Source organism: Cucumis melo, chromosome 1, assembly GCF_025177605.1.
Source record: "Cucumis melo cultivar AY chromosome 1, USDA_Cmelo_AY_1.0, whole genome shotgun sequence".
NCBI lineage: Eukaryota > Viridiplantae > Streptophyta > Magnoliopsida > Cucurbitales > Cucurbitaceae > Cucumis > Cucumis melo.
The window spans coordinates 3,244,089-3,262,266 of NC_066857.1; the positions used below are offsets into that span (position 1 = coordinate 3,244,089).

The window sequence follows — 18,178 nt, forward strand, 5'->3', positions numbered from 1 at the left end:
CGGTTAACATATTAAATTACTGTCTCCAAAACTAAATTGGTTAGTGAAGAAATAAATGGTCCATATCATACCATAGCATTGTACACATCCCCAAATTGTCACATGAACACTCGCTTTCACGACGGTTCCAGTGGGTTTTATATCTCCACATTTGTACATAAGGGTGTTAAACAAACCCAACCTATCCCGAAATTATGCATCATTATATATCTCTCGTCTCACTCGTCGGTCTATCTTTTCTACTATTTCACATAACCTTTTCTAATGATTACAAAGCTTAGTTTTTTGGTATTGAGATACTAAGTGATTTTGTTATAACACCTTTAAATTAGATCTATTTTTCAAAAGAAAAAAAAAAAGCTAAACAAATCTATCATCATTTATGTGTTAAAATGAACCTTTTCTTTCCTACTTCCCGTAAAACTTTATCCCCTTCACGTTGTTTTATCGTACAAAGGCTAATCGATCACCCAACCCAAAAAATATGAGATTTGGGTTGCCTTCATATGTAGGATTGAATATTTAAAAGTAAAAAAAAAAAAGAAAAAAAAGTATCTTAACCCGGCCTATAGAGACTATAAATCTCCTATAATTTTATATTTGTAAAGTTGGATTAAACTACAGAGACCATTTTCTTTTACACCAAATTAAAACTATTATCACTGAATTTTGTATCGGTAAAAACCATTAAAAAATTAAATATTTTGTCATATTTGCTAATTTTTTTAATATTTTTTAAATAAAATAATAATAATAATAATAATAATAATAATAATAATAATAAGAGTTCTATTATCATAAAAATTATATTAAAAGAAAAAAGTTATTTAGGAATTTGAAGCATAAAATTTTAAAATGTTGTATTTTATGATTAAAGAAAGAAAATTGAGGTAAAGATAGAGAGGAAGTTTGAAGAAGCCATAGAGTTTAGATTAGATTGCAATATTCTTCACTCTAAATCTCTCCAATCCCCACTTCTTTTTCCTTTCCTTTTTTTTTTTTTTTTCTTCTTAAATTTCAACTGTTTCAATTCACTCTCTGCAAATCTCTCCCACTTCCTCCGATGGCAATTCAACCCACTTCTTGCAATCCCTCACTCATCAAGTTGGGATTAGCTTTGATCGCCATTACCATTGTTGGTTACATTCTCGGCCCTCCTCTCTATTGGCACTTCAAGGAAGGTTTAGCCGTCGTTAGTCACTCTTCTGCTTCTTCCTCATGCCCTCCTTGTTTCTGCGACTGCCCTTCTCAGCCTGTCATCTCAATTCCTGAAGGTATTTCTTTATTTCTTCTTTCTTACTCTCAGATCCGATTAGATCCCTTCTGTGTTTCTTCTAATTTTGCCTTAGCTTTGCTAACTTTTCCATTCCTTTGCTTAGATCTCGTTCTGAGTTTTGCGCTTCGGTTGAGTTTCTTCTGTTTTTATGATTCTGTTTCTTGATTCGTAGGATTTGTGTCTCTTTTGTGGTTTTGAGAATTTTGAATTAGTTTCTGCTCGTGGGTATTGGCTTAATTGTTTAGGGGTGTCTGATTATGGATGTAAAAGCTTGTTCCTTGTGAATTGAAGTCTTGTATGTCTTTTAATTTTTCCCTTTCTGTGGTTTTGCTTAATTTGTATACTTACTTTGGGTACTGTCTGTTGTGCAGAATTGAGGAACTCTACATTTGCAGGTTAGTTTAACTTCCTCAAATGGTTATATTGTTTTTGCCTCATCGTGACTTTTGAAAAGCAACAATTTTCATGAACTTTGCCATATGGATATCAAAGATCTCAATATCTCAATCCTTATGATCATGAATTAGTTTGCATTATTCTAAGAGAGCCATTTAAATATGTTTTCTTAGGCTGTAAATGATGAGTCCCTGTGTTTGAAATAACAACTGCAACGTAAATGGATTGAGGAGAATCTATGAATTTTGCTTCTTAATATGTTTAAATGTCAAGATTCATATGTGCTTCTGAAAATTGTGTATGATGAACCGACTATGGATGGTGAACTTGGATAGCTCATTGTTTACCATTGATATGAAGTTTCAGGCTCAGCTCTTGTAGACGTAATAGCTCTTTGAATTTCTTTCCTCATATTTCTATCTTATTCCAACTGCCATTGATGTTACCTTCCTTTCACTATAGTGAACTGATACCATAGTTGTAGATAAAATATCATGGAGAAGAGATGATTAGAATTTTTTTCCTTTGTTTAACTGATAAATTTCGATTCTGGATTGTAGTCTAAGAAACACTGATATAGATAAGACACAACATGAACATGAGGACACACCGTTTTTCTTCTGAACACATACATGACAAGGACATGTTTATTAAAACATGCATTTTAAATCATTTAAACAAGAAGAAATTGTGTGTTGGCTTTGTAAAATTAGTGTCTTAACACATTTATTTCTCTAAAAAGTGTCCAAATCATGTCGGGTACAGAAACGTTAATCAAATCCATGCTTCTTAGATTGTAATCACTCATGCATTTTGCAGATTGTGTTAAGCATGACCCAGAAGTGAGTCGAGACACGGAGAAGAACTTTGCAGACCTATTGTTAGAGGAACTGAAGTTAAAGGAAGCTGAAGCTTTGGAAAATCAACGCCGTGCCGATGTGGCTCTACTCGAGGCGAAAAAGATGACATCCCAGTATCAAAAAGAAGCAGACAAGTGCAATTCTGGGATGGAAACATGTGAAGAAGCGAGAGAGAAAGCTGAAGCAGTATTAACGGCACAAAAGAGACTAACAGCTACGTGGGAGCAAAGGGCTCGCCAAAGGGGATGGAAAGAAGGCACCGCCAAATCTCGTACTCAAAAACAAGGAAATATTCAAACTGCATAAAGAGAACATCCAAACAGTATCACTTCTTTCCATCCTGATTTTTTGTTTTCTTATAAATATATTTTATCTTTTTTGGGTAGTAACTTAAATTTTACTCGACGTGTCGTCAAATAGATCGAAAGTGATTATTATAGGTATGTTTAGTGAATTGAAATGTCAATTACCATTGTTAGTTCATCATAAGAAAACGTTCATTAGTTGAAAAGCAACTAATGAATTATTGAAGATGTCGTGTTTACTCATTCAGTCATTTGTTATCTTCATTGTGAATTTTTAAGGACCTCTCTCTGACTGTGAAAGCAAATTCTTTTGGATTTGCACTAGTTGGATTATATACAAATATTCTTTTTCTTTGGCAGGGGTGGGATGGTTTAGAATCATGTCATGCCACTACACATTCTGCTATTGAGATTGAATCTAAGTAAATCCATAAGCTGCTAAAACAGTTTGGTTTTTTAAATTTATATTTGTTTTCCTTAATTTCTTATTGATGAACGTTTGAATTCTTATTCTAAGTTTTGAAAACAAAACCTACTCATTCAAAAGATAAAGTAAATCTTGATTTTATTGATTTATTTATTCCAAATCTTTCCATCTTGGCTCCAAACTCGTACATAAGAAAGAAAGAAGCCATTTGAACAAGAAAAGTGCATCACTCTCAATATACGATACATAATATATATATATATATATATATATATATATATATATATAATTTACTTGCACTTTCACTTTTCAATTAGCCCTTTGAAAAGCTGTAATGGAACCTCCTTCCCCAGCAATCGAATCATACCTTTTAAATATGTAAGCCACAAACACCACCGCCGTCAGCACCACCAAATCCTTCCCAGCGCACTGCTTGTTCTTCTCGCTCGGGGTCCCCGTCTGCGGCCCATTCGACCAGAACAGATAATCCAGCAGGGCGACCCCTTTTTCTCCCCGGAATCGGTCCGGATTAAACGCCTCCGGTTCATCGAACACCTTCGGATCTCTCATCACCAGCGGCTGATACCCACAAAGCAGTTCCCCTTTCTTGATGTTATACGCTGAGTCATATGAAGTTAGCTTAAAATCCTTTCTAGCTCTGGCGTATTGGGAGGGAACAGGGGGGTCGAGCCGAAGTGTCTCGTAGACGAGGGAGTAGATGAGGTCCATTTCCTTGACCGACTCGAAGGTCAGACCGGAGCTGGATTTTGACCTGACTTCCTCGAGGATTCTTTGTTGTAAACCGGTTTTGTCGTTGAGTATACGGTCGAGTAGAACCGGGAAGAAGAGACTGAAGCCACCGTAGGCGTTGAAGCCCATGGTGAAGATGAGATTGTGAATCGCTTCTTCCTTTGTTAACCCGAACTCGGTGACACCTCGCTCAACTACTTCTTTCCCTGTTCCAAAACACAACAAACCGTAAAATTTAGGACGTGTTTTAAAACGTTGATTTGGTTATTATAGTAAGTATTCGTAAAGTAAAACAATATCTGGTACATTACTTTAGTTTATGTTTAGAGTATAAACTGTTTTAGTTTGAGTAGAATATAGTAAATAACGAAGAGAGAAAAAGATGAATTAGTAGTAAATAATGTAACAAAAACTATAACAATAAAGAGAGATTTGAAATATTAATATTATAAATAATTGTAGGTGAAAATAGTTGAAAACAATAACTATCATAAGTCTCAAACAAGGAGTTGGTAGTCCAAACATCTCATAAGAAATTATCACAATGGATTATAGTCTCATGAGTTGCGATCTTGCTCTTGTTGCTCTCACTTTTTAGAAATGCATGATTGAAAATGAGGGAACAAGGAGTGTGTGGCTAGTACAAAATACAAGAGTCAAGAGTTGAGCTTCCCATATACATATAAAGTCCTTTATGTACTTTCCATTGATGACAACAACAAAAAAGCTACATTTTAAAAGGAGGCAAATTTCATTGTATGCTTAATTTTGGGTCAATGGTATAATTATCTCTTGATTCTAGTTTTAGTCCTTTCACTTAAAATTTTATATCTTTAGTACTTCGTCCATTTAAAAAAGCATCTCATAAGATTTTGAACTATCAATTTTACCTTGAAGGTTCAATTAACCTCATATTTTAAAAAAAAATAAAGAATTTGATTTTTATAGGTTATAATTAGAATATATTTCATGCAGTAATTATCAAACTATAAATACTGCTTATAAAGTCAGAAAAAATAAACTATCTGTGGTGTGTGTGTGTGTATTAGCTATTTTTTAATCTAATTCACTAACCAGTGGATGGTCGATTAAACCTATCATTAATGAAAAAGAAAAGGAGAGATAATTAGAAGTGGATTAGAGGAGAAAGTACCTTCTTTTTGGAAGAAATCGTAGAGTCTTTGGTAGCGGGAAGCAATGGGGAAAAAGGGTAATCGGAAGGAGTGAAGGAATATTTCTTCAAGGGGCTGGAGAACGCCGATGTGGATGGTGGGAACGAGCTGGAGGCCGAGCCAGATTATGACGTCTATGTATCCGGATTTTGCCACTTCCGGTGATTTTGCAGTGTCGGCGCCGGCAAGGGTTTTGGAGAAGAAATTGAAAAGAGCTGGTTGGAGAAAGTTTCTGAACCCCGAGGTTTTGTTCTTTGCAATTTCTGATTCAATGCCGTCCCACATCGTCGATAGGTTTGATTCCAACTCCGATATCCATATCCTTGAGCTCCGCCGTAGAATGTCTGTAATGAAGTTCTTTATCTGCATAAGAATTCAATTCAATTCAATTCCGATATAGAATTTTGTAGAGTTCAAATTCGATGTCATTCAAAATTATGATTGGAATTGTAATAATTAACCAAAGACATTGTTTCATAACACAAATCTAAGATTCACTTTAACATAAAATCAAAAAATGTACTATAAGGATCCGAATACCAGAAATCTATGACTTATTATATTAAAAACAAACAAACAAAAAAACAGATTTCAACTTTGTAAATTATTTTACTTTAATATGTATACCTTATTAAAATATATACTAACAATCTTTCCTATGTAACTTATAATGTGAGATTTTCGTCACATGCTTATGACCACTCTATTTTTTTCTGTCCCCTCTCTTTCATTGCAGCTCTACATCAACATCACCTTGTCCATTGTTTTATTTTCCTCCTTTATTCTTCCGTCTCCTCCCTTTCCTCTTCCACGTTCTTTCTTCTTTCTTCTTTCTTCACTCACATTTATTTTCAAAAACAAAAACTACTAAACCCTAAACCCAAAAATTACTAAACCGAAAAATTACTAAACCCTAAACCCACCTTTAATTAAAAGTTTAAGCTAACTTTTGATATCATCTTAAATTACTAATTTAACAAAAACTTAAGTTAATTAGCGAAGATAAATTTAATATAATATCTAAAAAATCTTCGTTCTCTAACGAATTGAAAAAGGAAAATATATAATAACATTAAAATATTAGAAGAATCAATCCTAACTTTCAAACTTACTGAACAAATTAACCATTATTTATATATATATAATTTTTTATGAAAATATATTTAAACTTTATTTTAAGAAAATAGTATCTAACCATGTAATTGCGGATATGATTCAAAAATTTAATAAGACGAGCAAGGAGTGAGAGAAACGGTGGCATTTAATTAATAAGTGGGAACACATAGCTAGGAAGTATTAGAAATTCCTCGTTTTCATTTAAAAACAAAAAAAGGTATGAAAACATATTTGCAATCAATTATTGTTCAAAAACAGACAAAGAACTGCAGTTGTTGCATTCCCTACCATATCATACCTCAATGTTTAAAATGCATATGAAATAGATACCTCTTCTCTCAAACAATAGATATTTACATCCCAAAACTTCAAACCACAAATGTATTTTGTACCAACCATTTATCTTGAAAGAATACAAACTATATATAATAATTTTTTAAAAAAAAAAAAACCTTTTTTTATTTATTCAATTTTGATATATTGTACTTAAATCTTATATTTAGTCCCAAAAAAAATCCTGAAATTGACCGACTAATAATAATAATAATTTTCATGAAAAAAATATATGTAAATTGTTTTCAAAATCTAGAATAAAAATACTAAAAAATAAATAACAAAAAATAATTTTTTTAAAAAAAGAAAAGCATTAGACTAAACTTTATATTTCTCAAGTAATCAAAATTGGACATTTGAAAGAACATAAACTAAAATTAACAAATATCAGAACATGGAAACCAAAGTGGTGTTTTAATCAATTCTTTGTACAAAGTCTCTGAATAAATTTCAACTGACATATAGATGTATTATAAATTAAGAGGTTAATGTTTTAAATCTTGCACTCATCATATATAAAAATGAACAAAAGGATGATAACTCTTTTGTTTGATTATACTAAAAAACAATCTTCAGTGTTTAAAAGAATTAGTGAAATTTCTTATATATTAAACATAAGAGAAACAGAGAGTAAGAATAATTATAAATCTACAAATGGTGATTAAAAAATTGATATGAGTGATTAGAGGAGTTAAAAGTTGAAACCAATATGAGTAAGTAGCTTGTTTTAATTAAAAATGGGGAATCTTGATTCTTAATTTTTTTTCAAAAAAGAAAAGAAAGAAATCATGACCCAAAAGGTTTTATATAAGACAAGACAATGACATTTGTAAGTACGTACAGAAAAAGGTTAAATTGACACACAATATCTCGAACTTCTTTATTTGAAGTTTAAAAAAAAAAAAAAAAAACAATCGAATTCTAAATGGGGAAAAAAGGGCCCCACTCCATTTCCAAAGCATTAATGAGAAAGATGGTATAATTAAAGTTAGCTTAGTTGGGTCGCCATTTTAATAATTTAAATTTTGTTTCTAAATTCTATATTATTAAAATAAAAAATCCATATTTGCAAAATGATTTTATTTTCTGTTCTTAAAAGATAAAGTGTATTTTCTTAATTTTTTTTTTTTTATTTTTCGATTTCGCTTCCTAATTTTAAAACAAATTTCTTGTTTGAAAAACAAAAAACTAAAATTAGTTATCACACACGTTTAATTTTCAATAATTTAATTTGATATGTTCAATAACGGTCTAAAAATAATAAAAATTAGGTTATAATATTTTTTTCAATCTAGGTTCAATTTTAGTTACTTTAGTATTCATTTTAATTACAAATATATGTAAAAGAATTTGTTATAATCTATGAATGATAAAAATTTATCGTTAATATATTATATTACAAAGATTTTGTTATATTTAAAATTTTTTAAAATATTGATAGATTAAAATTGTTATTTATTATAATTATCTTAGATAAATTTAATTTAAATTTTTTAAAGAATGATATTTTTAATTAATAATAATATGTTAATAAGTCTAGAAAAAACAATATAAAACTTTTTGATAAATAATCCAATGATAATGGGTTATTAGAAGTAGAACTAATTTTGTTTTTTTAGGTTGCAAAATTAGAGAAGATTTTTTTGTTTTTTGTTAATGAGATGTTAAGGATAATATTGAAAAATGAAAATATTTTAAGAACAAATGGGGAGTTAGTGGTGCTTTTATTATTATTATTATTATTATTATTATTTAATTATGATTAAGCTTCTTTTTTATATGGAAAAAAAGGAATGAAATTAGAAAAGCTGGCCGCTGGGTTACGTGAGACATCTTCTTGGCGCGGAACGGAGTAAAAATGGGGGTGAAAAAAAATCCCCAAATCGAAAATGCCAATCCGAACCCTAATTTCGATTTAAAAACAATGAGAAAATGCGAATCATCGTTGACCTAAGAATCGAAAGAAACTATCCAGATCGTACCTTGGAGTGCTGAGATTCCGAGGTATCCAAATAAGCACAGACTCTCATATTTCCGGTGAAACTGATGCTCGGCATGAAATCACCGACCAGAACATTCTTTTTCTCCACGATTTCCATGTCGAATAGATGCGCAAACGACTTGCAATCCAGAACCGCAATTACTCTGGGATCGGTGGGGAAGAAAGGGAAAGACGGAGGAACGTTGGTTCGGAAAACCGTGCTTCGATTCTTCTCCATACGAGTCCTGAAGAATTTATCGGGTCCTTGAAACCAGTAGTAATCGAGGCGGTCAGAGATGGATCCCAGCAGCGGGAAACCGTAGCTGCCGGGGATATTTCTGAGGGGTAAAGACACCGGTGGGGGGGAAATAGATGAAGGTATGGAAGGCATTCCGCCGGAGGAGGTCATGGTGAGGTGCATCGATTTCAGATAAGTGGGAGTATGAAGAGTGAATTTGAATTCAAAGGAGGGGTGAGGTTTGGTTGAAGTCGAAGTTGAAGTTTTCCGGTAGAGAGAAGAGGGGGAGAATTTGGGTGAGGAGATTTGTCAAGTGAAGTGATTGTGAGAGGGAGAGTGACGCGTCTATTGCTGATTTGCTAATATTAATTTATGAGGATAAACCAATGCTTCTAACAAACCTTACCTAAATTATTTTCTCAAAATGTTATTACTTTTATTTACCCATTACATTTAAATAAAACATGTGAGTATTAGATTTTCAATTTTTCACATTATATAATTTATTTTCTATCTTAAAAGAGTGTTCGGTAATTGGAATGCAATTTGATATAATCTAAAATTCATATTTGGATCGACAGTTTTGAACTTAAATTGTAATACTAAATTCATTATGTTTCGATAATTTTCTCTATTAAACCTTATTTTTCATCGTTGGTATGTTTTATGATCTTATTTATTTGACATGCATTCCAATACATTTTCTAATCTCAATGACATATTAGATTTTCAAACATCCCTAAACTAATTTTAATTTTTCTCTTTTTAATTATTTTTTTTTAAAAGAAATTTGTCAAAAATAGAACATTTTGATAAAATATTTACGCTTGAAAAATCAAATGTAATTAATTTTGTTCCATGAAATGTAAATAGTTTGCCAAACTTTTCTATTTAAAAAAAAAAAAGTCCCTTATTTAAAATTATTTAATAAACATTAACATCAAATAATGAAAGAATTTATTGTAAAATTGAGATTAATACTTCAGTATAAATTTTGGTAACTTGAGGATTCAAAGTTGATACATATTGAAGCTTAAATAATAAGGGGTCGTTTGGTCCAATAGTTATTATTGTGGGGTTGATTTATGGTAACTCAACCTTATTTGGGGAATGATTATTATAACCCCTCTTCTCTATCTCACATTCTTCTTAGGGTCTGTTTGGATTGTCTATGAAAAAAATGTTTTTTTAAGAATACATTTTTAAAAAATATTTTTTGTAAAATGAGTTTAAAATCTAAATAATCACATGTTTGATTTGACCTCTTTATAAATGTTTATATACAAAATTATATGTTTGGTTTGGTTTATATTTATGAACTAATTTCATAAAAAAATACACACATTTTGAATCTTTTTTCATAAATATATTTTAAAATTAATTGTACGTTATCTTGAAATTATTAATCTTTTAGTTACCTGAAACTAAACATTAATTTCATTTTTTGTATTAATTTTTTTTTAAAAAAAATTCAATTTTAAAAGCACAAATATCTCGAAATGTAAATATATAATCATAAAAAAAGAAAATTTGATTTCAATCAACAAAATATAAATAAGATAAATAATTTTTTTTCGAGACAATATAATATCAATTAGACAAAAAGATATGCAATTCGATCATGTTTTTCATTTATCTTTATTTCACGAACCGAATGATAATGGTCTTTATTGACATCCTCATGATTTCTTTCACAGATGTTAAGTCGAAATAGATTTGACTGAGAGAGAAACATTTGTTAATCTTTATATTTAAATGTGTGTTCATATACATTGAAAAATAATATTCAAAGTAATTAAAAATAGAAGAAAAAAAAAACAAAAAGAACGACGAAGTAAAAAATAGATGGTAAAAGATTTCTCATTAAACATAAAATAAAAATTTATTCTAAAATTTGGTTGCATGTGTTTTCTCTAAAATGATTTATTCCATAATCTTATTTTTCTAAAAAATTATTTCAAACAAATGTCAAACAAATCAATTTATCTTAAAATGAATTATTTTAAAAATTAAACACTTCAAAAATCAATTCAAACACACTTTTAAACTTCCCACAATCCTACCTTTTCAACTCCCCATAATTTTACTATTTCATTTATTTTTAAAATTTTATTCTTTTATGTATTAAATGTTATTTGTTTTTAATTAATTTAATGATCTTAAAAGAATATTATTTTTTTAATTTATTTTATTTACAAAATTAATTTTAATTATATATTAATTGTGGTTAATTTACGCATTTAGTACTCATATTTAATTTTAGTAAAAAAGAATTATTATTTCATGTCTTTTATTTGTTTTTCACATTTTCAAATATTTTATTTTAAAACTAATCCATCTATATTTAAATTATTTTCAATAAATTTAAGTTAAATAAATTTGTAAAAAAAATAATTTTTATTAAATTTATAAAAAACCAAAACAAAATCAAATCCGACAATTTAATATTAAATTAAATAACTTTTTGAATCATTAAATAACCTATAAAAATGTATAACAAATATTTTAAAAATTATTTTGAATCTAAAAGTTTTACTAAATTATGCTCGTACTTTCTAACAATGTAGTCTTTTCTCTTTCTTCTTCCTTATTTTTTTTTATCTTCATTAGTTCATTATAATTTTTATTTTAAATGGAAAAACGGTAATTTATTACTTTAAAAAAATTGAAAATTTTAAGTCGTATTTAAATAAATTAAGCCAAATTGTTTTACGAAAAATAGAAAGATTTATTAAATTAAATATACAAAATTCGTGTACTGTATTTAGAATATGAATTTTTTTAAAAAAAAGTTATTCTCATATAATAATTACTTAAAAAAGATTTGACAAATTGTTTTACGAAAACTAGGACGATTTCGTAAATTAAATATACAAAATTTGTTTATTGGAGTTAGAATATGAATTTTAAAAAAATAATAATTTATTCGACAGTAGCAATTACGTAAAAAAAAGTTGAAAATGGACATCATATTTAAAGAAATTACTAGAAATTGTTTTATGAAAATAGGACATTTTGGAAAATTAAATATATGAAATTTGTATATTTGATTTATAATACAAAATTTTAAAAAATTAATAATTTATTCGCATAACGATTAGGTAAAAAATGTTGAAAATGGGCGTCACATTTAAAGAAATTATTTATAATTGTTTTACTAAAAAGGACAATTTGGTAAATTAAATAAAAAAAAATTGTATATTAGATTTAGGATACGGTCTTTTAAAAAATGTATAAAATAAATAAATTTCATGGCACTACCTAAATAAACGTTCTCCCAAACACATCTTATCCATAATACTATTATTCAAATACCTATTATCATAAAATTACTTTTTTAAACTCTTCCTCCAAACACGTGTTAATCCTTCCCCAAAACCACTACCTAAAACTTAACATTTTAAAATATAAAACCTTGAAATTAAATTCAAAATTTAGATATTAAAAATATAAAATAGCGAAATGAAAACTATAATAAGAAACTATGGACAAAAGAAAAGTAGTTTTGAAAAAGAAAATGTTAACTTCTAAACTTGTTTGCATCATCATCTTCAAATTCTCTTTTTCTTAGTCGTAGAATAATTATTATCAGTAGTTCCAAATTCAACATTGATTCTTCTAATTAAAATGAAAAAAAAACCCTAAACTATCATCCAATTTCTTCCACAATTCCATCATAAAATTTCTACTTTGTTTTAAAAAAACTCTTCCACATTATAAAATTTTCGAAAATACATTAAATTAAGAAGGAAAAAGAAAAGTCAAATATAATCTTTTATTTTTATTGTTATTGTTGTTGTTGTTATTGTTATTGTTACAGGAATACGAACAAATTAAAGAGTGTGAACTGAGAGTGATGAAAATTGGAAGTGTATTCCTTGATATTTATAAATGAATTTGTGGCCACTTGTTTCGATATCCATCCTATATATAATACTATCCATGTATGAACACAAATAAATGATTTCACCTTTATATATATTAATTAAAAACCCTTGATAGCCAATTCTGTCCATTTTGTCAATTTTGACAATTTTGACAATTTCCTAATAAAAAACGATTTTAACATGTGGAGATTTCTCATTTGTGTCGAGTACTTCTTTTGATAAATTTTGAATTTTATGACAATTTAGAGGTAAATTGGTAAAAATGCCTTTCATTAAATTTTACACTCCTAAATAAATAAATAAAAATTGGTAAAAACAATTTAGGTACAAAATCTACTTTGTTTATACTTGTCAATTGTATTGTGACTTTTGTTTATTGGTTTGAACATAAACATATTGTGTGTCACACAAATAAATAACATTATACCTAATCAGAGAGATTCATTTTTTTTAGTTATGATTGATTCATTCCCATTAGATTAGAGGAAAGTGGTATGAAGAAATTTAGGAAGAAAGAAAAAGAATCAATTTGAAGGACATGAGATGGGAAAGCATTAATTGCTTTATAAGAAAGAAAGGGAAAAATCCCAAATTTATGGGTTTTAAGATCTAAGATATGGACCATTTAAATGAGGGTTGTCCAATGCCTACGAGGCAAAATTTGATTAATGCAATTCAATGTTGTACTATTGATTTTTCTTTTTTCTCTTTTTTCTTAAAAAAAAAAAAAAAAAAGGAGAGAGAGAACAATAATAATAATTAATAAATATGATTTACTTTTCATGGTTGACAATTGATTAGTTTAGTTTCATGGTATGGCTGCTATCTTTCATCAATAAGTTGAAAAAAAAAGTTAAATCTTGACAGAAGTCTAAAAACAAAACAAATATTTAAGAACTACTTGACTTAGATTTTGATAACATTCTAGAAATAGATAATGAAATAAAATAAAAATAAAAATTAAAAATGAAATTAACATGCTAATCTGGTTACCAAATGAATCCTAAAATATCACAGGTTTGCAAGAACACGACCTAAATACAACCTAATTCAAATCAAATTGCAAGTCCTTCTCCTTGTATTTACCATAATTTTGCTAACCATGAACCAACATTTACCAAAGTTTACAGCTAGCAGACACAACAATGGATATGACATTGATTTTCAATGAGTATATCAGTGTCCAGTGTTTTATATTCCAATCGGATCAAATGAGCTTGAATTTCTATGTGTTTTTCTTGCATATGAGCTGATCGCATAAAACTCTGATCATTCAAACTTCATCTTTCCAAGTTTCAAGACTTACTGTACATTAAATTCCAATAACTATTGTGCATCAATTTCATGATGCCATTGCCAACATTGATATGAATAACAATTATGGAATCCTTCGCTGGTAGATGATGTACAACGAATAATAATGGAACTCGATGAAACCATAGCAACACTTGATATCACACAGCTCCTGTGGGCTGCTACAGCAGATATCAGCTCTTTGGATGAACAGCGATTTGATGGATGTCCATCTCCTTCAACATCACCGCACGTCCACAAGAATCACATGGTGCTGTTCTAGACCCACAAATGCTTTCATGCTCAGACAGACCTCTCAATCTATCTCGGATGTCCATGGCAGAACTTCCAGCTTGAACCATGTCCCCACAAAACTGACAAGTTATTAGCCGGAGTGGGCAAACTGATGCTTGATGTCGAACCTGTCAAAAATACATTGGATCACGCAGTTTACCATCAAGGAAGTCTTGGCACATTAAGACATTGTGAAAATGAAACAAGAACAGCACAAAAGATCATTTGCTTACCATCTCTTCTTTCTCAAGGACTAGTCCACAAGCACATTTGAGTGGAACATGGAACACCTTGTCATGCTTCTCCATCTCGCTTTTCTGAAGAGCCTGTCCACATTTCTCGCAATGCACATGGTTCCTTGCCTCTTCAACTCTAAGGACCACTCCACAGTCGCCATGCTGGCAAACGATGTTGTGTCTGATACAATAAGCTTCGTGCAAAGCTATAGTTCGACTGGGTATGTAATGCTTACAATTCCGACATTCTACAGTATCCTGGTGTGTAGATGTTGATGAAGAGACTTCCTGTTTACCAACTACCTTATGGTTCGTACCCTCCTCAACACTCACTTGGATCTGATACTTTGAAGTTCCCTTAAATCCATACACTCCAATGCTGTAAGTCCCAGGCCCAAAGTTCTTGTCTTTGGAGTTGAGGATTAGGACCTTTGAACCAATATCATGTGAAGACCACAAATGCTGATGCTGAGAAGGAAATATGAGAGGATGCTTTGAAATGTAAATGTTCGTATCTCCTTCATTAGTCTCCACTTCAAGCTTTACTTCGACTCTAGCATTTCCAGATGAAATTATATCCCATATATCATTGTCTATAGAGAACTTGTAATATGAATAACACCCTTCCTCTACCACTCCAGACTCGTGCTTCTTAAAAGTTAGCAGCTTGAGAACACGTTGATCCATTGGTCCAGAGGGTGAATCAGGACCAACGATATCAACCTCGATATCTGTTTCTAAAACAGATATACTAGACGATGGTTTCAACTCAAGAACATTTAACTTGTACGTAAGCTCCCCATAGACAACAGTTAGTGTGTCACCTTCAGAAAGGGTAGCATGCTGACGAAGACTTGTCTCAAGGATAGCTTTGTGATTTGGCAAGTCCAAAAAGCCTAAACCTTCTGGTTGCAGTTTTGCATAGGTTCCTTTGGGTAGCCACACATAACGTATTTCAACTAATGGCTTCGTTAAAGACTCATCCAGAGATAAATTTTGCCATACATGAGGAGGGAGTTCAACAGAACCTTCATCTGCAGTAAACTCCAAAACACCTGAATGGGTGGCTCTGTGAGTCTTTTCCTTAGTAACTTCCGAGTTAGAAGGGCCTTCTCGATGAAGTACTGACAGTTGGAAGTACACAGGTCCCTTATCAAAAGCACCCTGATCAGACAATTCTGTGAAACTAGATGGGGAAAGCTTGATCTTGTCTCCGTTACCCTGATAAGGTATAGCCACTAATATACGGTAAAAGCTAATTCCTCTTCCCGCAAGCAAGGTTTCCTCCATTAGTTGATCAGCCTGGAACGTCCAGAGCCTTGTTAAAACTCAAAAGGAAAAGTGGAAAATGCATGAATAAAAGGTGGATAACTGGCCAAAATTCTAAACACCAGAATCTGTAATTTCAGTAGTATACTTACCAGGTAATGAGGATATAGCAAAATGTAGAAGTTCAACAACAACGAAAAGATCGTACGGAACTACAGCTTTATATGAGATTACATAACATACATTGATCTTCTGGAATTTTGAAACTTTATTGAGGTTCACAAAGCATTCAATACTAATCGTTTAGTTCAGATGTTCAAATGTCCAAAAGGGATAATTTTTATACAGAAATATTTAGAATTTCCATGAGCACAAGCGAAACAAGAATATTTACTTTTCTGGGACTTTTTTCATATAACTTACAACATCAATAGTTCTTACCAATAACCTTTAAGAATTGTGTTCAGATATTTACCTTCTTCCTATCATCCTATAAAATACAGTCAGAGATCATTATGCAATATTAGTTTTTAAGCTAGAAATTAGGCTCCAAATGTCCTGTTTGAAGAAATAACCCTATCCTTATCCTACACAGATAACTCTCTATCGCATGAACAACTTCGATAGCCAGTTTGTCCCCTCTTTAGCAGAATAGTGTCAACAACGCACCATAATCTTACAAACACATACAAAATTAAGCCATCACGCCAAGCAAGTTAAGCACAAAAGATGCAACAAAAACACGTCAACATTTAAATCCTTTTCCCATTTCACAAGCATTTAAAGTTATGTTGTGAACGTTATGAAGGGTTCGTTCTAAATGACTCCATTTTCTGAAATCATCAACCAGGATACAACCGAGAAGCCAGGAATTTCGAAACGCCAGGAAATACCTTCGGCCATTACGTTTATTAGGTGACTGTGAGTTCATTTCACAAGACCCAAATACAAAGCTTAACAATCTTTACCTAAAGTGACTAGCAACCAATCTTTATCCAGGGTAACTAACAATACAGCTTACTATAGCTTTATTTACAGATTTGTTTACACCAGTTTCCTTGCTTTAATTCCTCCAGACAAAAGCTTAATCTAATTCCTGTTCGAATCAATACATAATAAAAGAACATACAGCATAACCATTTCAGCACAGAGAATGATTAAAAGTTCGCAATCCCAATTCAGAACCAAATAGCTTCCTCAGCAAGACAAGAATCAAAAGAAAAAACACAAAAGATCCAACTGTATTCGATCGCCATTTCCAAGAAAAACACTCCATCAAGATAAACATACAATACGAATTCTAAGATTAACTCAATCTAGAACAAAAAGAATTAAGTTGTAGAGTGCACCTTAATTCGGGCCTCGGCAGCATCGAGTCGCCTTGAAACTTGAACCGCTTCAATGGCTTCTCGAAGCTTTCTGGCTTCTTCTTTAGCTTTCCTTTCCCTTTCCACTTTCCGTCGAGCCATTTCCTTCCTCTCCTTCTGCTCTTTCTCGAGCTTCTCTCTAGCCCTTCTGAGCTCGAAATCCATCTCTTACAAATCTGAGTCCTTTCAGTAGCCGAAGATTCTCTCCTTCTTGTCCAAAACGTAAATCCGATCGGAGAAAAGAAGAGAAGAGAAGAGAATGATAGAGTCGATGGTTGTTGGTGTTCCAATTGTATTTGAAGGTTGTATTTATGAAATTTTCTGGTGAGAGACAGAAAGTTTCCGACTTCCCGAAGAAAAACCAAATCGGGTTTCTTTTCTACGGTCAATTATGGATAGTGAATGGGTCGTAATTGGGCTTGGTTCTCGAACCTTCTAGCCCCTTCTTTTCCAATGGCCCGGCCCATTTCCCATTTCATGGCCCAAAACGTTGCCTTTGAGAGATTTATAGAAAGACTTATGAAATTAATAGATTTCACTAATAGCTTTTAATTTGGGAAATAATTATCAAATACTACTTCTCATGGAAAGTTATCACTATTAGCTACAATTAGTGAATATCATTCATAGTTATTATCGATTGTTACCATAGCTTGTCATCATTACAAATATTTTTTTTTCGTTTTTCTTAAATTGAAAGCTATTATTGATTGTAATTTATAGTTGTTATATGTTGCTACGACCAATAGATGTTATTACTAATAGCTTTTAATTTGAGAAATATGTTATCAATTGATATAATTGATGACGACTATCATTAATAGCTTTTATCAGTGATAGGGTATACATTGAAGGTTAGAGTAACTTTCAATTTGAGAAATATGGTATCAATTGCTATAGTTAGCTACCATCAATGATAGCTTCCAATTAAGAAATGTGATAGTATTTGCTATCACTAATATCTTCTATCAACGATGT

At 30.8% G+C, this 18,178-nt stretch overlaps 3 protein-coding genes across 3 annotated transcripts; 1 reads left to right on the top strand and 2 right to left on the bottom strand.

The window, feature by feature from the left end:
- The first annotated feature begins 901 nt into the window (after positions 1–901).
- LOC103495614 (uncharacterized) lies at positions 902–3,302 on the top strand. Its single transcript, XM_008457235.3, has 3 exons — positions 902–1,274; positions 1,648–1,671; positions 2,492–3,302. Exons 1-3 carry the CDS (start codon positions 1,064–1,066, stop codon positions 2,836–2,838), a joined length of 582 nt encoding a protein of 193 aa, XP_008455457.1. The 5' UTR covers positions 902–1,063; the 3' UTR covers positions 2,839–3,302.
- Positions 3,303–3,385: 83 nt separating this feature from the next.
- On the bottom strand, positions 3,386–9,266 carry LOC103495615 (fatty acid hydroperoxide lyase, chloroplastic). The gene is made up of 3 exons (XM_017046271.2): positions 8,618–9,266; positions 5,168–5,549; positions 3,386–4,220 (listed from the first exon to the last, which is right to left on the bottom strand). Exons 1-3 carry the CDS (start codon positions 9,035–9,037, stop codon positions 3,574–3,576), a joined length of 1,449 nt encoding a protein of 482 aa, XP_016901760.1. The 5' UTR covers positions 9,038–9,266; the 3' UTR covers positions 3,386–3,573.
- A 4,606-nt stretch (positions 9,267–13,872) lies between these two features.
- Positions 13,873–17,552, bottom strand: LOC103495617 (uncharacterized). The gene is made up of 3 exons (XM_008457237.3): positions 17,183–17,552; positions 14,562–15,866; positions 13,873–14,456 (listed from the first exon to the last, which is right to left on the bottom strand). Exons 1-3 carry the CDS (start codon positions 17,363–17,365, stop codon positions 14,229–14,231), a joined length of 1,716 nt encoding a protein of 571 aa, XP_008455459.1. The 5' UTR covers positions 17,366–17,552; the 3' UTR covers positions 13,873–14,228.
- Between the last annotated feature and the right edge of the window lie 626 nt (positions 17,553–18,178).